Source organism: Poecilia reticulata, chromosome 3 (assembly GCF_904066995.2).
Source record: "Poecilia reticulata chromosome 3, P_reticulata-male-v2, whole genome shotgun sequence".
Classification (NCBI taxonomy): Eukaryota; Metazoa; Chordata; class Actinopteri; order Cyprinodontiformes; family Poeciliidae; genus Poecilia; species Poecilia reticulata.
Window position 1 is genome coordinate 10,415,608 of NC_088832.1, and position 19,115 is coordinate 10,434,722.

Here is a 19,115-nt window from a genome sequence, read left to right on the forward strand (position 1 = left end):
AAAAGCAACACCAGCAAACGGGTTTTAATTTTTCTGAGATGCATTATTCATTTTGCTTGGTTTTACTTTGGATAATTGAAGAACACAGTTCACACTGAAGCCATGTGTAAAAGTAAGAACCTTTTTAGAAGGGTTTGCAAACAAAGATAAAATTAGCAATGGTAGACTTCAATCAGGTGCTCTTACAGCATGTCCTGCCAACATGTTTTTTTAACTATAGAAAGGTTATAAACATCCTTATAAATATGTCCTTTATGGATACAAACACTGGTTGGAAAAACTAGGACAGCGTTTTGACCTCTGACCAGCAGTGTCTGATGAAACAGCCAGAAAGTGTAGAAGTAGTTAGTAGTTAAATTACTTTCTTAGACTTTTATTTTTTGTAATTTACATGATTGAATTATGTGGATGATATAGATTAACATTTGTTTCATCTACCCCCTTATAACTTTTTCAATGTTTGTACAGAATTTAGAATCTTGAAACAGGATACTAGTTGCTACATAAGAGAAGATGCAAGTCAAGACTTTGATGCCATATAAGATCCTGTTAGCTTAGCACAAAATATGACCAAATAATTAGGTAATGCGGTGGCCCTTTATTTAAAGGAGTGTGCATAAGCCTGACATGTCATAATCATTACATACCACCTGTCATGAGCATGAAGGAGTCTTCATGAATGTTTGTCATGTAGTCATTTTGCATTCAAAGTGGATTGAATTTGCACTGAATTAAATGACTATACGAGTTGGACATTACAAAACAAACGTGTGTATTTGATTCAGGATAAAACATAATCAAGTTAATCTGGTCATATAAACAGTTTCATTGTTCATTTCATACTTTTATTAGTTTTTGCTAACATATGGTCATCAATATGTGTTCATACTCTTTAGCATATTAGCTCATCTGGATGTACTAGCTAGCTTCTGCAGAGATAATTTTGCTAAAAACAAGCTCCTCCTAACGCTCCAAGACAATGCATTGTAGTGTCTAACTCAACAACAAAGGCATACACGCGGACATGATTGACGGCGCTAAGACTCTCCTCCTGGCTGTATTGGGAGCTGCAGAAGAAAGCAGAGGACCTTTATTTATTCTTAAAAAAAATCACAGATTATCTGTCTCATACCAGACTGTCACAGCATAGTGACCGTTTCAGCAAATATGTAAAACAATATTTATATAAAAGTTACATACTGCGGCTTTAAGTAAAGTTTTAGCTTTAAATATAAGAGCCATAAATCTTATATTTGGGTCATGTGTTTGTACTTTTTTTTATTAAAGAATGCCTTTAATAATTTGGTCTGTAGCTCTTGCACGTCACAACTTCCTACATTTAGCTGTACCAATTGCACAGGGACAATTTACACAATCCTTCATGTGCTGCCGGAAGATGACTACTCGCTGTGAACATGTGTGTGTATCGTGGAAATGGGTCATAAACAAATTAAAGCAAACCTCTAGGCTCAACATTGATTATTTTTTCCTATTCTGCTAATATTTCTACCATTTGAAATAGATGACACATTTACATTTCTATACAACCACTTTAAAAGATCTATTAATATTGCCCAAGGCCACTTTGCTATTTAACATTCACATGTGCAAACATACACACTTCTTCTTAACTTAGTTTAATTTCAGCAGTCTGAAGCAGCAGTCTATTAATTAACTTGTCACAGAGGTACCACAGGGTTTAATGAAGGTCATGGGAGTATTTTCCTCCCAGTGTGCATCACAGCCTACTGAAAAGTTATTTAACAAGACCCTCAGCCACATGCGCTAATTGTTGTAATGACCAGTCAGCATCTGGCACTGGATATTCTCCCAGATGGTAGTTATTTCAAGCTTAAGCAACCAATTAGAAGAAAATTATATCACATAAACGTAAGTGTAAGAAAAAAATGTTTTAGAATGTTGTAATGTCAGCAGTCTTTGAATCTGCATAACTTGTTTACTGATGAACCATAAAAATGAATGCAGGTGTATTAAAAAAATACACCTAGTAACCATCTCTTATAACAAAAGTGTCATTTGGATAGAATCACTTTCTGGTGCTTGATAAAATGACATTTTAAGACCCAATAAAGGATTGTCGCTATAGAAATGTCAACGAGTACGGCCACTTGCACAAGTTCATTTGCCCTTTCTTGTGCAATCCTATGCACAAGAAATGCACTTAATTCTTAGTCTGGGCTTCTTTTGCATTAATAATTGCATCGGTGCGACGTGGTTTGGAGGTAATTGGGCTGTGGCTCTGCTGTGGTGCTAAGGTGACCTGGTTCCTCAAATAATCACAGACCACAGAAACTGCACACATCTCAAGAAGGGGATTCTGGGCTTCTTTACACTCTATACATGAAAATGAAAGGCATTTATTTTTCATATGGATTACTGAGCAAAACCTCTAAGCTATTATTCATTGCTCAGATAAGATCCCAGGTACTTGTTCACCATTTTGCTTTTTTGTCCACTCAACTTTCTATTAATGTGTTGAGCACTTGATGGCTGTTTCCTGGACAACTGTTGAGTCAGCAGTCCTCATTGTAATGTTGTAGGCTCTGACAGACCACTTCTGCTTCATTGTTCTCTGTCGCGTTTTTAATGTTTTGAGAAACTGCATTTTTGCATAACTGATGACCATCACTTTGGAGGTTTTTTTGTTTTGTTTTGTTTTCTGAAATAAGTTAACTTTTTGACTATTTTCAAATTTATCGAGATACACCTGTAAACTGTCTGGATTAGCATCCTGAAAAATAGTATTCATATTTCCAGGAAAGTCGCAAAAAATGTGCGCACACTTTTAACAGTCAATTTCACACGGATTACTTCTCTTCAGTGCAGCTTCATGCTGCTGTGTTACGATTTGACAGCCATTTGACTTAAGTTGTTGAGGGAGATGCCAGCAGCAAGACAGGCGGAGAGGAAAGTCTGCCATGGGGATGGAACTGAGTGCGATGTGAATCTGCATGCATATGTGTTCTCGCTCTTTCCCATCAACATCAATCACACAAATAAATACTCACTCAGGTTTGAGATAATCTCACTACTGATGCGCTCCAACGGCCCCCGATGTGCTTTTGTGTGTCTAAGCGTAAGCTTAAAATGTATTTACTCCAAGTAACCAAAATTACAAATGAAAACGCATAGATGTGGCATTCAGATAAATTATAATTATATCATTTTCCTCATAATATAAAAGATACAGATGAGTTAGAAGCTAGGAATGACAACTGAGTGCTGAATAATAAAAAAAAAAGCACCTCTCCCCCGGATCTGATGAGATACAGCTCACATAACAGAGTGATAGAAATGTCTGTGTCATTGTGGCTGCTGAAAGGCCTGTTAGCTTAGCACAAAATATGATCAAATATTGGGGGGGGAATCCTTCTCTCGCACATAATTGGTGATTTGGATTGGAGGAAATGTAAATAGAGGTTTGCAATAAAAACATCGCAGAGAGTAGCAGAAAATGGTATGGAATCGTCTGCTGCTGCTATTAAATGCTGCTGACAATCTGGAGTTAGGAATTGATTCTGGACAACCTCTCACACTAATGTTTCACCCCATAGTCCATAAAATGATCTGCTTTTACTGTAAACTGGATATAATTTGCAGCTAGTTGTCATGGGTTTGTGTTTTGTTTTTTTTTTTGTTTTTTTCTTAATCTGGGCAAGCATCATATAAACAGAATATTCCAAAGTTTAATTTGATTGGTTTATGAGCTTTTGTCACCATTAACCTGAAAACCAGAAGAGGTAATTTTTTTTATGCAAACATTAACTTTTTTTTTTTTTTTCCAAAGAGATTCTTGTGAAATGTGGTTTCTTTCAAAATGTGCCACAAAGGAAACTGAAGGAGGAACACCAATGGTTGTAATGAAGGGGGTGAAACATTTCCATCCCAAATTGAAGTTTATGATCCTCTTCTTAAATGGATGGGCTTCGGTGGCACATGCATCCAGCTTGTCACAAGGTCTCAAAAGTGAGCTATCTGTTCATCAGTAATTCTCCTGGCTGAGCTATTTCTGTCGGCTGGGGACAGCCTGCAGTGAAATGCAGCAGATTAGCTGAAATTTCCCAGCATTTTTTGATAGTTTGCTCTCACTGGTGTTTATTGTCATTGCTTTTTTTTTCTGTCTTGCTGTTTAGCGTGACCTTTTTCTTGTTCAAAATTTGACGATGTAGTACCGGGTTAGATTTCTTTTTTTTTCTCTGCTTGTGTAAGTTGAATCTAAATCGAGAAATACTTAGAATGAAATGTATATTTAAAATCGAGCTTTTTCTCTTCCGCTCAGGCGTGCCTCTCTCCACTCAATGGGGCCCTCAGGGTTACTTCTATGCCATCCAGATCGCCCAGTACGGTTTGAGCCACTACAGCAAAAACCTGACTGAGCGCGCTCCCCACATCGAGGTCTACGACACAGCCGAGGAGAAGGACAGCAGGGTCAGCACCGCGTCCTGGAATGTGCCCAAAGGTTGCAGCCTGAGTCGTGTCCATGACAAGACCAGATCTACCTCCGTGCGTTCGTTCAGCGCTGCAGGTACGTCTCCCTTCCTATTTGGCCAGATGGCCTCAGGGCAAGCCGCTTATCTCTTGTTTAACTGTGGCTGCAGCCGGCTCGATGTGCGACTGCACCCTCAGGACAGGATGGTGCTCTGCAGTGAGTCACAGCCACAGTGGGAGGACTCTGCCTGTTGTGGTTGACAGAAGACATGCTGCATAATGACATTCCTAGAAACTTGAATGATTTAATAATCAGCAGGCTCAGTGTCGGATCTGTAATCATGCTTTGTTCGCTTAATCAGTGGGAAATTTCCACCTGATGGGACAGAGAGGAATACCTCCTGTTAATGTTGTTCAGTCAGAATGTGAATATATGAATATTAGTGGCTGGAAATGAGACTCCAGTAAAATTCTGCCATCTTATGAAAGCGATGCTGCATTTAACCTTTTATTTAACTTTGTTAAAGGGTATAAATCTGCAGAATCATCACAAAATTTTAGCAATATACAAATTTTAATATTTAAGCAAATTTGCTTAATCTATAGCCTCTCTAAGATTGTTGTGCCACAATAAACAAGGACTGGAACTAATGATTATTTTAGTAATTGATTAAGCTTTTGATTATTCTGATGATTAATCACTTAATCGTATAAAAAACGGCACATTCTACAGATTTTTCATTGAACCACTTAAGCCTTTTTTGCACAGCTTCAGGAATACATTAAATGGTGAAATTTAATGTGTAATTAAATTTATTTTTTAAATAAAATATTTCATTGGCTAAAATGCAATAACACAGCATAAGTCAGAACCAGGTGAAGCTAAAACTAGGCCGCTTGGGGAGTTTGGGCTTAAAAACCTATTTATAGATGAAGGTGTTTTATCTTCAATGCTATATATATCATCAAATTACCTATTTTGAGTCTGTATATACCAGTTAATGATTAATAGATTTCTAAATTGGCAATTATTTGGATAATCAATTAATCCAATTAATTGTTTAAGCCCTTCAGCAAACAAAACCATGAATGAACCTTTACGGATCATTCATGTCTTGCACATCGATACGAATTGAACCAATAAGATGACAGACTGTGTGAGCTTTCAGAAGGCTCATCTGTGAATGTGAAACCAAAGATGTGTGTCTGAGATATTTTCATCTACATCTAAAACCTGCCCATGCCTTGATCACAAATACCCAATCCATATACCATAATACAACGCATTGTATTAATGTTTATAATGGCTAAGTAGATAGAAAAAGCCTAAATTAAAGTTATTGACTCTTGTTGTATTACACCAGTATTTGGCAAACAGTTGACATCTTTGTCTTTAAAAATGCTTTGGTGTTTTTTTTTGTTTGTTTTTTGTTTTTTTTAAATCAAACAACATCTCCTGTTATAGAGCCAAAGTTTTGTGAGGCAAATGCCTCTTTCATTGCAGACAGCGGTTATAAATAAAGCCTTTGACTACTCCTTCTTGAGCTTTAAAAATTCTTCCAGACCAATGAATATTAAAAAGTATATAACCGTGTGTCTCCTTAAGTACAGCAGTAATAGGTCTTCAGATGAAGAGAAGTTTCATTTCTTGTAATAAAACTGACTGGGACGTAGCGCCATCCAGGGTTGAAACATTTCAGTGTGTTTCAACCCTGAGGAATCTAATTTAATTCAGCTGCTTTTCTTCATATCAGGGCTCATATGGAACTGAGGACACTGGGCACTAAGCCTCTGGCAGAGTCTACTTTCGTTTGTTGTGTGCTGCCTTCTCACACATTCAAACATCGATTTGGAAAGCTGTGGTGGGGAAAAATGCAGAGCAACTTCAACGCTGAAAAAAAGCTCGGCTTTTAGGAGCTTGATTGAGATTAACACTAAAAAATCTCAGTTACAAATCTAGGCTGATTATACAAGTATTATTGCTTTAAAAGAGGTTAGTTTACATTTTTACTTAATGTCAGCATTGTTAAGCGGATTTAGGTCATGTTACTTTCGTTATTGGTTCTGTTTTCTTTCAAAATTGGATCATAAAAACTTGCAGTGTCCTGATCCAATATTGATTTCATATATCAGCCAACGAATAAGTATCGGATTACATTGGCCTGCATCTAAACTCTTCCGTATAAGACTTCAGCATTTAGTCCATCCCAGCATTTCTATTCAGCAGCGCTTATATCCCCCATGTAGACCCATTGGTTGATAATAAATGACTTCATTGCTCTCATGCCTATTGTTGTTGACTATTGTTCTTTGATCAAGCCTTTTCTAACATTACACACTTCAAAATAAGTAATAAAAGTATGTGTGATATTGTATTGGATCAATATCGGTTTCAGCCAATACTCAAAGCTGCGGTAATAGAATCACATAAGAAGTGACCGAGCTGTGTTGGAAGAGCCCTCATAAAAAACCTTAGCTGAACATTTTTGGAATAATTGTAGCAATATTTTTTAGTAACAGATTTTTTCTTAAAAAGAAATTTAGGCTCTTGAAAAAAACTTTAGGAACCTTTTTTTTTCTCAATAGTTGTCTCACATTACTTTGCCAACAGGTAACAGCTTAAAATAATAAGCACCCTTATTCTAGTTGCATCCTCCATTACATTTTAATTATCAAAAAGCTGCAGATTACAAACCAATTCATTAATCCTGACTAGTCTGGTAATTATTTAAAGCAGTAGCTACTGAACATCTCATGAAACTGTTAAAAATCCTGAACACCATTTTAGTGCAACATTATATTATGAAATATCAATATTTTGTGCTCTTAATTGTTCATTTTAGACTAAAAGCTAGTCATGTTTGCTTCTAACACAATTTGCAAAGCCTTTCAAGCTTCTTTTAACTTCTCTTGATTTAAATCTAAATAGAAATTTTGCCTCCAGTCAAAGACTATTCAGTTATTGTGCTGTCAAACAGAAGACATACAATGTCTCTTGGTGGGCTTGTCATCAATAAATGGGACTTGACTTTGTATTTACCATTGAGATTCGGCGTGTAGCTTAGGTTTACAGCTGTATCAGGACCAAAGCCATGAGACAGATGACAGAGTTATTTCTGGAAGTGGGAGAAAGTCGAAATCTTTTTACCCAGAGCTGACTGTGAGCGGGCTTTATTCTCCTCTTATCTCATGCTGATATTTCCAGGACACACACACACATTCTCTCCTTCGCTCCCTTTCTCTGTTGAGCTGCTGTCTCTATTATATTCCCTCCCTTCTCCTTATTCCCCAGTTTTCAGCTGCTCATCATCACCACTTTTCTTTTCATTTCACCACTCTGCACCCCCTGTCCCCATCGCTCCTCTCTCAGGTCAAGTCGTCCTCATGGCATCCTTTCCTCAAGATCATCATGCTTTCATCACTTCCCCTCCCCCTCTCCTCTCTTTCTCCTCTTTTCGTCATTAATCTTCTCTGTCTACCCCAGATTTCTGTCAGTCTTCCACTGCTGTTTACTCATTTCCACCCACTTACCATCCCTCTGCACTCTTGCGCTTCCTCGACATTGCCGTCATAGTTTCCGGATCCGTTCTAATGCCCCTTTCTGCTCCCTCGTCAAACTTTCTCGTTTTCTTCCTCTGCTGTCAGTTTCTCTTTCTGTCCCTCCACCTCCCTCTCTTTCCAATTTGAGTCTTTTTTTTTTCCCTCCTCGCTGTATCTAGGACACGGGTGTTGAACAATCTCTCAAAGTCTCTGACAAGTGGATCAATTGTCTGTCCCCTGATAATAACCTGCCATCTACCATCCACACATTCCTTCACGAAGGCTTTCTACCATTGAGCACCTTTATTTTCTCAGTCTCAGTATGGTTGCTTGATGCTTCAGAATCGCATTTTGTACCGATCCTGATAACATGTATACATGCAATTGCAGAAAAACTGCTTTGACCCATCCTTTATATTTATATATTTATATACATGTGTGTGTGTGTGTGTGACATGTCTGACTACTCTGCCTGGGTGTCCATGGTGCTGTGCAGACATTTGCATGACTGTTCACCTCTTTCCAAAATGTGTGAAAATCTGCTCTAGGCCAAATAAAGTCCCAGGAAGCAGCTGCAGCATCCAGGTCTTTAGAGCAACACAGTGGGATTGGTTAAATACAGCAATATGCTGCTTATCAACCAGCGGCTTTAGCTAATGTGGCCCAGTTTTTCGGTGGTATATAGCTGCACATACTCAACACCACTCCAGCCCCGCAGTCTGAAATCATCCCTGGTTTATGCATGATGGTATTTCAAGGTTTGTCGGCTTGCGAAGGAAAACCTGCTTGCTCTACCTTACAGCCTCACATAGGAAAATGATTAAAATGTAACTGCTTATCAGAGGGGTTGTGTGTTCTAGCATGATTACAGTTTTAGCATAATAAAAAGTTCAAGTTCTTATGTCATCGGCTTTAGAGCTTGAGATTTGTCGTTTTTACCCTTCCTATTTTACATGAGTAAAGCTTTAAGGTTGCTGTAGGAATGATAATGGGCATCCTCATTTATTTTTTTTACTTTACTGGTTTTATATATAATTTTTTTTTTTTTGGCCTTTTCAACAATACATGAAATATTCAGTATTGTAATAAAATGAACAAGGAAGCCTTTTCAGAATATTATTTCTTAATCAGTAAGGATCTGAAACAGAAGCACATTTGCCTTTTAAAGTGCTTAAGAGATCCAGCTGCCTTCCATTTGAAGCACTTAGGATTTACCGCGTCCTAAATATTTAGCTTTCAATTTCTTAGTCTAGAAAATAAGTTTCCGTCTTCTCAGCCTTAAGAACAGGATATGGGTCACTCTTTCTCCAAAATGCATGCTGTACTTTGCCAAGTGTCTTAAATTGGTGCACGAAAGTCTGCTTTTCAGTGAGTCATAAAGTTTTGGGCTTACTGTGAAATTAAAAGATGGACTCTTTAGGTGTGTCCAAACTCTGCATCCTTCAAAGCAGTGGTTCCCAATCCCTTTTGGTTGTATTTTAAGAATATTTTACTTTGTGGGAAAGTTTTCTCTCATGATGGGATGGGGGTTTAATTTTGTATGATGATGTTTGTGGTATTTGCAGTGATAAACTTCACAATAAATGGTCTTTGAAGCAGTTTCTGACAATACTGGTATTTCTAGATATACCACTGTATATCACTAGATTGTCAGAGCCCCTAAAACTATATAGTTATTAGAACAGTCTACTTCTGCACCCCATTTACAGTTGGAGCACTAATCGGCATGCAATACTTGCATTTAATCATGTTTATTGCACATGTCATGAAGCCAATCCCAATTATATTCTTACATGTTCCTTTAGAATAAATTTCAGTTCTTATCAGGATAAAAAACAGCCTCCATTATGCATGAACATCACCAAGTTTGGTAACACTTTATTTGAAGGGGTGTGCATAAGACTGACATAACACTATCATAAACATGACATAACAGCTGTCATGAACATAAAGAAGTCTTTATGAATGTCTATGGCAGTTGTCATGAAGTGTCATTCGGTAAATAATGACACTTTTAATGCAAAGTTGCTCCAAAAGTTGCATTGAAAGTCCACTAAAAATGCCAACTTTGCATGATTTTGTAAATTATGATAATTTAATGCAAAGTTGGCATTTTTAATGGACTTTCAATGCAACTTTTGGAGCAACTTTGCATTAAAAGTGTCATTATTTACCAAATGACACTTCATTACAACTGTCATAGACATTCATAAATACTTCTTTGTTCATGACAGATGTTATGTCATGTTTATGACAGTGTCATGTCAGTCTTATGCACACCCCTTCAAATAAAGTGTTACCCCAAGTTTTTCTTTGTTCCTATGATTCTCAGTACAGGCCATTCCTCCTCAGCTCACTTGTTGGATGCTTAAATGTGAGACGGCAGCAGTAGAAACTGTTGGCAGTATCTTTTCCACAGCTCTGACAGCGCTGTAGGAGAGTGAACAGTTTACAGTGAAGATGACATCAAAAACTGTAATACTGGGTTACATGCGTGCGGCGAGTCCCCTGTGCATCATTAGGCAATCTGAATCCAGCACAGGAATAGAGCAGGCTGCCTCTACCAATAAACATTGCATCACTGTGGGAAAAATAAAGACCATAAAGGGGAGAAACGGAGTTGGATTTGTGTTTATTTGCCAAAATGGAATAAGATCTCTGGTGACTGGGCCCAGATCTGGGCCCCAAATAAGAACACATGAGGGGATTTAATCCAAAGCTCTGCTGACAAATGCTCTCCATTTGATTTAGATCACTTTAGTCCTTTCTTTTTCACTTGAGATGACAGAAAAACTGTTATGGGCCTAAATTATTTAGCACAATTGAGAGGGGGCATTGAGGGAGATTGGTCAAGAAATGATCAGCAGGGTCTCTCCAACAGCTTGGATCCAGAGTTTCCATGGCAACTGTCACTCACTGAGAGGTGGTGTTCCCCATCGCTTCAATTACTGCTTGGGAGTTAAGTTCAGAGATGCTCCAGATATCCAGGACAAACAACTTATGCGACGGAGGACCCCCGGCTTGCTGAAGGCACATTGGGATGTTTGCTCCCAGCTGGATTCAGTGATGCAGCGCTCAGAACGAGTCAGAAACGCAGCAGTCTCTTCTGTCCAGGTAGACATGCTGTGTCTGCACTCGCAGCTGTAAATAATCCGTCCTGTCAGTCTGGAAATGAACTTTGGTTGAAGGTAGTGGTGCAGTGGGTTTTATGCACTTCTCCTTTTAGGCTCCCATCCTCAACCATACCGCGTTCTCCGCATCCTCCATGTGGTGAGATCACAGATTTAGCTGCTTATCTTCTATAACCAGGTGTCCATTAATATCTACAGATCATCAAAGGTTATTTTAAGCTCAACCAAAATCAAAACAAAGCTATTTTTAATTAATTATGTAAAAGAAACAAGACAAACTAGCAGCTTACACTCAATCATTTGCTGTAACTCCCACCAGTGATCAGAGGGCAAGAGGCAGAGGTATTATAGGGCCTGAACAGGTCACCAGTCCATTGCAACCAATTTGAAATGTATGTTTATTATTATTAAACATACTCCTTACGACTCGGGGTGCAACAAAAAAATTTGCTGACCAATAAACCAACCACCCGAGTTTTCTTAATGTTTTGAGATCTGCAATCATCCATAAGAAACAGATCTTTTCCACCAATCTTATCTACCTCTGCAAAGGTCTGAAAATGAGCCACTGTCCCCTTTTGCTCTGCTGTGAGAGGGCGCTGACTGATCCACCCACCAGGTCATGTCTGTATGTGTGTAATAAATAATAATCACCTCTCTGTTCCCAACTTAGCAGTTTTGTCACAATATTTTCTGACTTTTCAGATCCAAACAATCTGTATCGGCCGTAAGCGGAATTTGGCTACTTTAAAGACCATTGATTGGCTAGAAAACTGCAATCGGTGCACTCCTATTTGAGAGAAAATTAAATAACTTGGGGTCTTAAGGCTGTTATCTGTTGAAAACAAGCAGACCGGAATTACCTCCTTGGAATTAATGGATTAAATCATACGCAGACTGAAATGTAAAAAATAAAATGGACAAAAAAAGACCCATTCTATTTGCATGTACTCTCTGAGGACGGTGTGAAAATCTGGTGTGGATAAAAAATGCAGACATTGCGAATGAATAATCACACGCGTGTTTTGCTGTCGCCCCGTCATTTGTCACATGTTCCTGTGCCGTTGATGTGCACTGCAGGTCCTAACTGTGCATATGTTTTCATGCGCCCATCTCTCTTGCTCACCAACGTGCCCAAGCTCGGTCTGCGCTGACATATTTCCAGCAGCGTGTCATTTCTGTTTCCCAGCTGATTGCTAAACAGCCGCAGAGCCGAGCGGTGGAGGTGGAATCTCGTCTGTATTCCCTGCCCATCCTTTATTGATGGCAGAGTAATCACAGGGCCAGAGTACAAATCCACTTACCCTCTGCTTTGCCTTAAGTAATGGATTTATGAGTGCATTAAAGAGCCGTAGTCATCCAGAGGCCCCTGCCAGACTGTCTCTCTGCTCATTCTCTCCCTGATCGACTGTTTTTGTGTCTCAGTCGGACTCATCTGCTTCTGCTTTCCCAGCTCCTGTCATGTGAGATCTCTCTGTCTTCTGATTCCCAATTGTCTGCTCCTTGTTGCCTCATTTTCACTCTCTCCAGACTTTTGCTGGCTTTGGGAGCATTTGTGTGACCCATCATTGCATTACCCCTTTTTTTCTCCTGGACTTATATCCTCTCATCTTTTATCCTCTGGGAAGCCCTGATTAGAAAAAGGGAAAATAAAAAAAATCTTTTTCATTTTCTCCTTGAAGACCAAGGGAGCCTGGCCGACAGAGAGAGCTGACTCTTGAAGAAGTTGGTGCTTTGGGGGCTCGAGGCAAAGTTGGCGCCAACTTAACTGCCTGAACTAAACCGACATTAAAGCAACTCTCTCGGTGCAGAGCTGGAGGAGAAGGGTGAAAAGCTGAACTTTCTAACTCTGAGCTTTGCAGGGAAGCAATGTAGGAACGCAGATGAAAAAGTTGCAGCACCACATCTCTTTCTATCCGATGTTTTCATCTGCTTCTTGTCGCTACAAGGCCCCTTTTTCCTCACATCCTCCTAATTAATCTCAGTGTGTGGTGACACATCTGCAGTGCGCCTCCCATGAGAGGTTTGTCTGGGTGTGTGTGCACTCTGCATGTCTTCCATTTATCTGTCACGCATACAGCAGGGCACTTCACGCGACTGATAACAATACAAGACGCTTGCTGGTAAGAGAGAACGGTTTTGACCATGAATTATTTCAAAGCTTGCAGAATATTTTTTGGGAACATTTGGAAGTGGGAAAGTATTTTCTGCACTAGAAGAAAGCTCATATAAATAAACCAAGAAAGGAGAGTGCATTAAAAGATGCAGATAAAAAGGCTCCTAGTCAGTCTGCTGGAAAAGGTCATCCAGAATTCGTCAGAAGCCATTTTATATAAGTCAAGTGAGGTTGGAGTCTTTTTTTTTCTTCTTCTTTTGACCCAATACACTGCTGTAAAATCTCAGCTAATTCTATTCATCTTTCACACCTTCCCTCCATTACTCCCCACCAACCCCTCACAGACTCCTCAGAGGGCGTTTCCCTGCAGCTGGGCAACTCGAAAGACTTCATCCTCAGCTTGGACTTAAAGTTTGCCTCCAACGGCAGTGTGTCGGTGGTCCTGGAAACCACAGAGAAGGGGCCTCCCTTCACCATCCATTACGTTACCAACACGCAGCTCATCGCCTTCAAAGAGCGTGACGTCACCTACGGCATCGGGCCTCGATCCTCCTGGAGCACGCTGACCAGAGACCTGCTGACCGACCTCAGGAAGGGAGTCGGGTTGTCGAACACGAAGGCTGTCAAAGCCACAAAGGTTGGTTCAAACCCAAACTCGCTTGTGGATAAAAGTTATGGAAAGTTTATTTGAAAGGTTATTGTTTACAGTACCGTTAATCTTTTCTTTTTTTTTTTTCCCAAAAAAGCCTATTGAATATCTTTTCCATTCTTTACATAGCACAGAATTAAACTAAAAGTTTAAAATGTATGCATAAAATTCTTTACCAGTTTTTTTGGAGACCAAAAAATACCTGAAGTTTTATTCACTTTATGAATTAGTTAGAAATTTGGCAGACATTAATTGATATTAGACATCTCTTTCTATAAAATTTTATTATTGTTTTAGGATGCAGTTTTAGAAAAAAAAAACAATTGACAAGTGGTATCATTGCTAATATAAAATTACTGATGAGTCCTGGGACTGATTTGACTTTGATCATTTGTTACTTTAGTTGAGTTAATGCAAGATGTCCGCACATCCTGAAAAAGCATTAAATTCGTGTATCTAAAATTAAGTCTGTAAAGTGACTTACGTTCATTAAATAAAATGTTGGCCTTAAAAACAATTATTAGTCTTAAATTTTGTCTTGGTATAACCATGTAACCTCTTATATTGTAGGAAGATTTCTTTTTCTCACAAGACTTTTCTATTATGCAAAAGTCCATGTCTTGCTAATAAAATGTCCTGATGCAGTTATGGGTACCAGTAAACCGTTGCTAATAGTTGCTAGCTATTTAACTTTTTTGAGTCCATCATAGGTAAAAGTAAAACTATTTGCAGTTGGCGGGACGATGTTTGCCTTCGCCACTGACTCTCTTCTGTTGCCAGCCCATATGAAGCTGCATGCATTCTGTGCAAAAAATGCTTGACACTATAGGGGTTAATGCTGTATCGAGTTATATGCCATGTGAGAATCACAAAGCTGCTACCAAGAGCCACAAAATGACCCCAGAAAGTTACATTTTGTTCCCTTGAAAAAAGCATTTTTTGCTCGTTTCTGTCTTAAAGTTTGTAATAGTGGTTTTAAAAAGTCTTGAATTTGAATTGGTGAAACCTAACATTGATGTTATTTATGGGGGTGATTGTTACAATAGTTTTAAAATAAAGTCATAAATTTAGACTCTGAGTCTTTTTAATCTTGTCTGCGTTTCTGCCCAGATCATGCCCAGACGGGTGGTGCGGCTAGTCCTGCATGGACGCGGCTTTGTTGACAACGTCACCATCTCCACCACTGCTCACATGGCCGCCTTCTTCGCCGCCAGTGACTGGCTGGTGCGCAACCAGGACGAGCGAGGGGGGTGGCCCATCATGGTCACCCGAAAACTGGGCGAGGGCTTCCGGCCCCTGGAGCCCGGCTGGTACTCGGCCATGGCCCAGGGCCAGGCCATGTCCACCCTGGTGAGAGCCTACCTCCTCACCAAGACCCAGGCTTACCTCAATGCTGCCCTCAAGGCGGTGGGACCGTACAAGGTGCCTTCAGCGCAGCACGGGGTCAAAGCAGTGTTCATGAACAAGTACGACTGGTACGAGGAGTACCCCACCACGCCCAGCTCGTTTGTGCTCAACGGCTTCATCTACTCTCTGCTGGGACTTTACGACGTTGCTGACACGGCGGGAGAGATCCTGGGCAGAGAGGCGGGGCAGCTGTTCAGCCGTGGCATGGAGTCCCTCAAGGCCATGCTGCCCCTCTTCGACACGGGGTCCGGGAGCATCTACGACCTGCGTCACTTCATGCTGGGCACGGCGCCCAACCTGGCCCGATGGGACTATCACACCACGCACATTAACCAGCTGCAGCTGCTGGCATCCATAGACAACGCTCCCATCTTCAGGGATGTGGTGAAGCGCTGGAAGAACTACTTAAAAGGGATTCGTGCCAAGCACAACTAGTCGAACTCAGCAGATTTTACCGCTGAGTTTAGAAGAGAATCAATGTTTAGGCTGTACGAGCAAAGCAGAAGATTTTATAGAGAGATGTGTGTGTGTCTGTGTGTGTGCGTGCGCGTGTGTGTGTATGTGAGTGAGTCACTTCTGGTTAACGACCTGAAAAATGAGTTGCGATACTTTAACTTTGTGTCCACTGTTGCGGGTTTGACATTTTATGCTACGTTGACTGTAGCTCAAACTTTGTGTCCCTGGAGCTAGTGTTTGTAATTCTACACAGACCTAGTTTCAGCGTGAGTGTTTGCATTCATAAAGAACGATTGTGTGTTTTGTTAAAAAAAAAAAAAAAAAAAAAATCTATGTAGGAAAAAAAAATACACAGTGGAACATTTTTGACTTTCTTTAATGCATCAAGATTTCTCTTATACGTTTTCTACTTTAAATCAGATTTCAGAAGTTTACTGAAGTAAGCTGTGAAAATCGGAGTGTGTTTCAAATGTTTGCCAAGAGAAGTTAATGTTATCAAAAGATAGTTTATATTTCTCTGGAGCGTGCTCATTGATAGTTTTAGTCACATTTCACAGATATAATAATGACGGTGAAGGATTATCTCAGTTTTCTTTTCTCCCTTCTCATTTTTTCATCTGTTAGTTTGTCTAAAAATATACAATAGACGTCTAACAAGCTGTTTGAAGTCAGCTCTGAAGGATAACCAAGGAGATAGCAGAAGTGTATCTGAGATAAACCCATCAAGCTTTAATCTTTAACGGTTGTGAACGCTGTTGCTATCAACAACCTCCTCTTAGCTGCTTTGCTGCGTTGTTTTTATAGGACACTAAAACGGCAAACCAGGCCGCAGGCAAAAGAAAAACCTCTGCTTCTCTTTGGGTTCACCTTGGAAAGTTAAGGTGTCGTCTGTGAGACTTCTTCTGAATCGGCATGAGCACCAAGGTGATTGCAGCTAATCACAGATCAGGAAAAGAAAAATTTGCAAAAGAAACATTGGCCATTCCTTTGCAGCATCCCCCATATTTATTAGCACCCCGACTAAAAATGCCTAAAACACCTTCATCTCGTCTTCTATGTGCATAATCCCAGTCTAGACTCTTTTTTTTTTTTTTCAGATTAATGAACTCAAACCTAAGGATTTCTTTAAGACAGCATTCTGACCATCCTCCCCCTTTGTATGGATATATTCCGTATCCTCGTTTCATTGCATCTTCAGTGCTTTTAAACTGTAGAAATTTACGAGTTTTATACACGTCTTACTTGAATGGCGTGCTCTCGTCTTTCCTTTTTTGAAGACTGGCAAAGAGAAATGTCTTTCCTACACATGAAAAAAGTTTGTTACATTTTTCTTCCTCTGTTAGAGGCTCCAATCATTAGTTTGATTTTCAAAACTTCAGTGTGTGATTATGGTATTGCAAGAAAGGATGGATTTATTTTAGGCTTTTTTTTTAACAAGGGATCCCTACAAACGTGGAGAGTTAAGTATACGACTCGGGAAAAGAACAGACCAAAGCTAACATGTTCCCCTTTCTTAGACGTGTTGGCAACACGACTGCGACTGGAAATGGTTGTTGCCTCACTTACCAATGCTTTTGTTTGCCGAGTTATAAAAGAAAACTCCACTCCTAATTTAGCTGTCAAACAATTAAACCATTGTTGTTCATTTTCCTTGCGAGTGTTTCCATCTTAAGAAGCCTTTCTTCTGTCGCACTCTAGTCTCGATTATTCCCAGTGGGTGGTGTGTGGGTGGTGTCGACGCGCGTGGAGGTAGACGGATGTGGGCAGCGGAGCCGCAGCTGTCACGTCGGTTCAAAGCGTTTAGATCCAGACAATGCCAGCAGCAGCTGGAGGTAAATTCTCAAACACGGACGCTGCCGGTCCCTGCAGACTCCTGTTGCTCCCTCTCACCTCCTCTAAGAGCGTGAACCAAACCGTTTTTAATCCGAGCCACGCGGAGGACGCTCACAACTCACCCGGCTAATAGGGTGGAGAGGCCGCGCGCGGTTCCGGTCGCTGGCTGCGGATGAGTCAGCGCCCTCTCCAAACAAAGTGGAGCTTCTCCTCGGCATCAATGGAGCTCTGATCGATCTGCTTTATAGATTAACACTGGGAGTTTCGGGGTGATTCATCCTTTCGCGGGGAGCTGGTGGGGATTTTCATTTAGAAAAATTGTGTAATCGGAGATCAGATCGTATTCCCACACAGTCAGCTTTCAAGTTTTAATGCGCGCTAAGCAGACAAAATCGAAGGACCCTGTGATTTATTTTGATGCGGCGCTGGATTGAGTTAATCCTTTTAAAGCCGAGACATGTCATTCTATTTGGTTTATCCTGGAAATGGAACCTTTTACTCACTCCGTGTTTTTTTTTTTTTTTTTTTTTGCGCGTTTCTTCTTTAGTACAAAGTTTTTTACTTATTTTAAAAACCGAGAAGCATATGAATCATCTTTTCTCCATTTTCCTCCTCGACAGTATTCACATAATTGACCCGCGAGGCAAAAATACGTCTTCGAAAGAGGAACATTCATGACTGGAAGTTTTTTTTTTTGTTTTCATGCAAATTTCTATGTTGTTTATACCAAAGTCACTTATCGGGTACGTTTATTTGTATATATTTGTGCAAACTGACTTCCATTCAGCGTTTGGCGTTAGGCCTCCACAGACACATTATGGAGAAACACTGCCTTTCAATTGTAGGTGTAGACTGAGTAGATTATAGCAACAGAAAAATGAATAAAAAACTCATGTTAAGCTTCCTTATAATAAAAAGGAGATTTGTGCAGCAGCCAGTGTGGTTAGTTTAGTCTGCTGCTGATTTGGAGGGAAACCAACCGAGAGCTGCAAGCGTCTTCTTCTCCAAGATCTGTCGGGTTCATAATCTGCAGGTTAAGTTTGTTTTGGTTAATAAAAGCACAACTGCAGGTTTTTGTCAACTGATTTGTTGCATTTCTTCTTGAGTTTTTTTCTTTTCTTGTTTTAGGATAATGTGCAACAGCTTTACTAAGCTGCTATTGTTCACTGTGTAAAAATGGGTATGGAAACTTCTTTTCTTCTCACTTCAGTAGAATCTCTGATTTAACAGAAATCTTCAACCTGACGACCTTTTGAGGTCAGTGTGATTTATGCAATAAGATGTTTACTGGGACTGGTGACTCTGCCACAGACCCAGAGTGGTTGTATAGACTTTGCAATCTAAGCACAATGTGCAAATGCTCCCATTTTTTTAGTCCAAGTAAGAGGTGTTTATATACAGAGTAAATCTTTGTGCTTTAAAACTTTGCTTTCTAAAAGTGTAAAAAAAAATAATAATAAAATCATTTTTCTTAAACTTCTGTGTTTCTTCATATCTCTGACTGGAACTCATCTGTTTAGCTAATTGTTACTAT

General features: G+C 39.8%; 1 protein-coding gene across 7 annotated transcripts in view; it reads left to right on the plus strand.

Moving 5' to 3' along the window:
• glceb (glucuronic acid epimerase b) overlaps window positions 1-19,057 on the plus strand; it is a 57,865-nt gene extending 38,808 nt beyond the window's left edge. For all 7 annotated transcript variants that reach the window (XM_081605050.1, XM_008404653.3, XM_008404657.3 and 4 more), the window contains 3 exons: window positions 4,301-4,546; window positions 13,581-13,873; window positions 14,996-19,057. In XM_081605050.1, the coding sequence (XP_081461176.1) occupies window positions 4,301-4,546; window positions 13,581-13,873; window positions 14,996-15,727 (1,271 nt within the window). In that variant the 3' untranslated portion in view covers window positions 15,728-19,057. The remainder of the gene's footprint in view (window positions 1-4,300; window positions 4,547-13,580; window positions 13,874-14,995) is intronic.
• The last annotated feature ends 58 nt before the right edge of the window (window positions 19,058-19,115 follow it).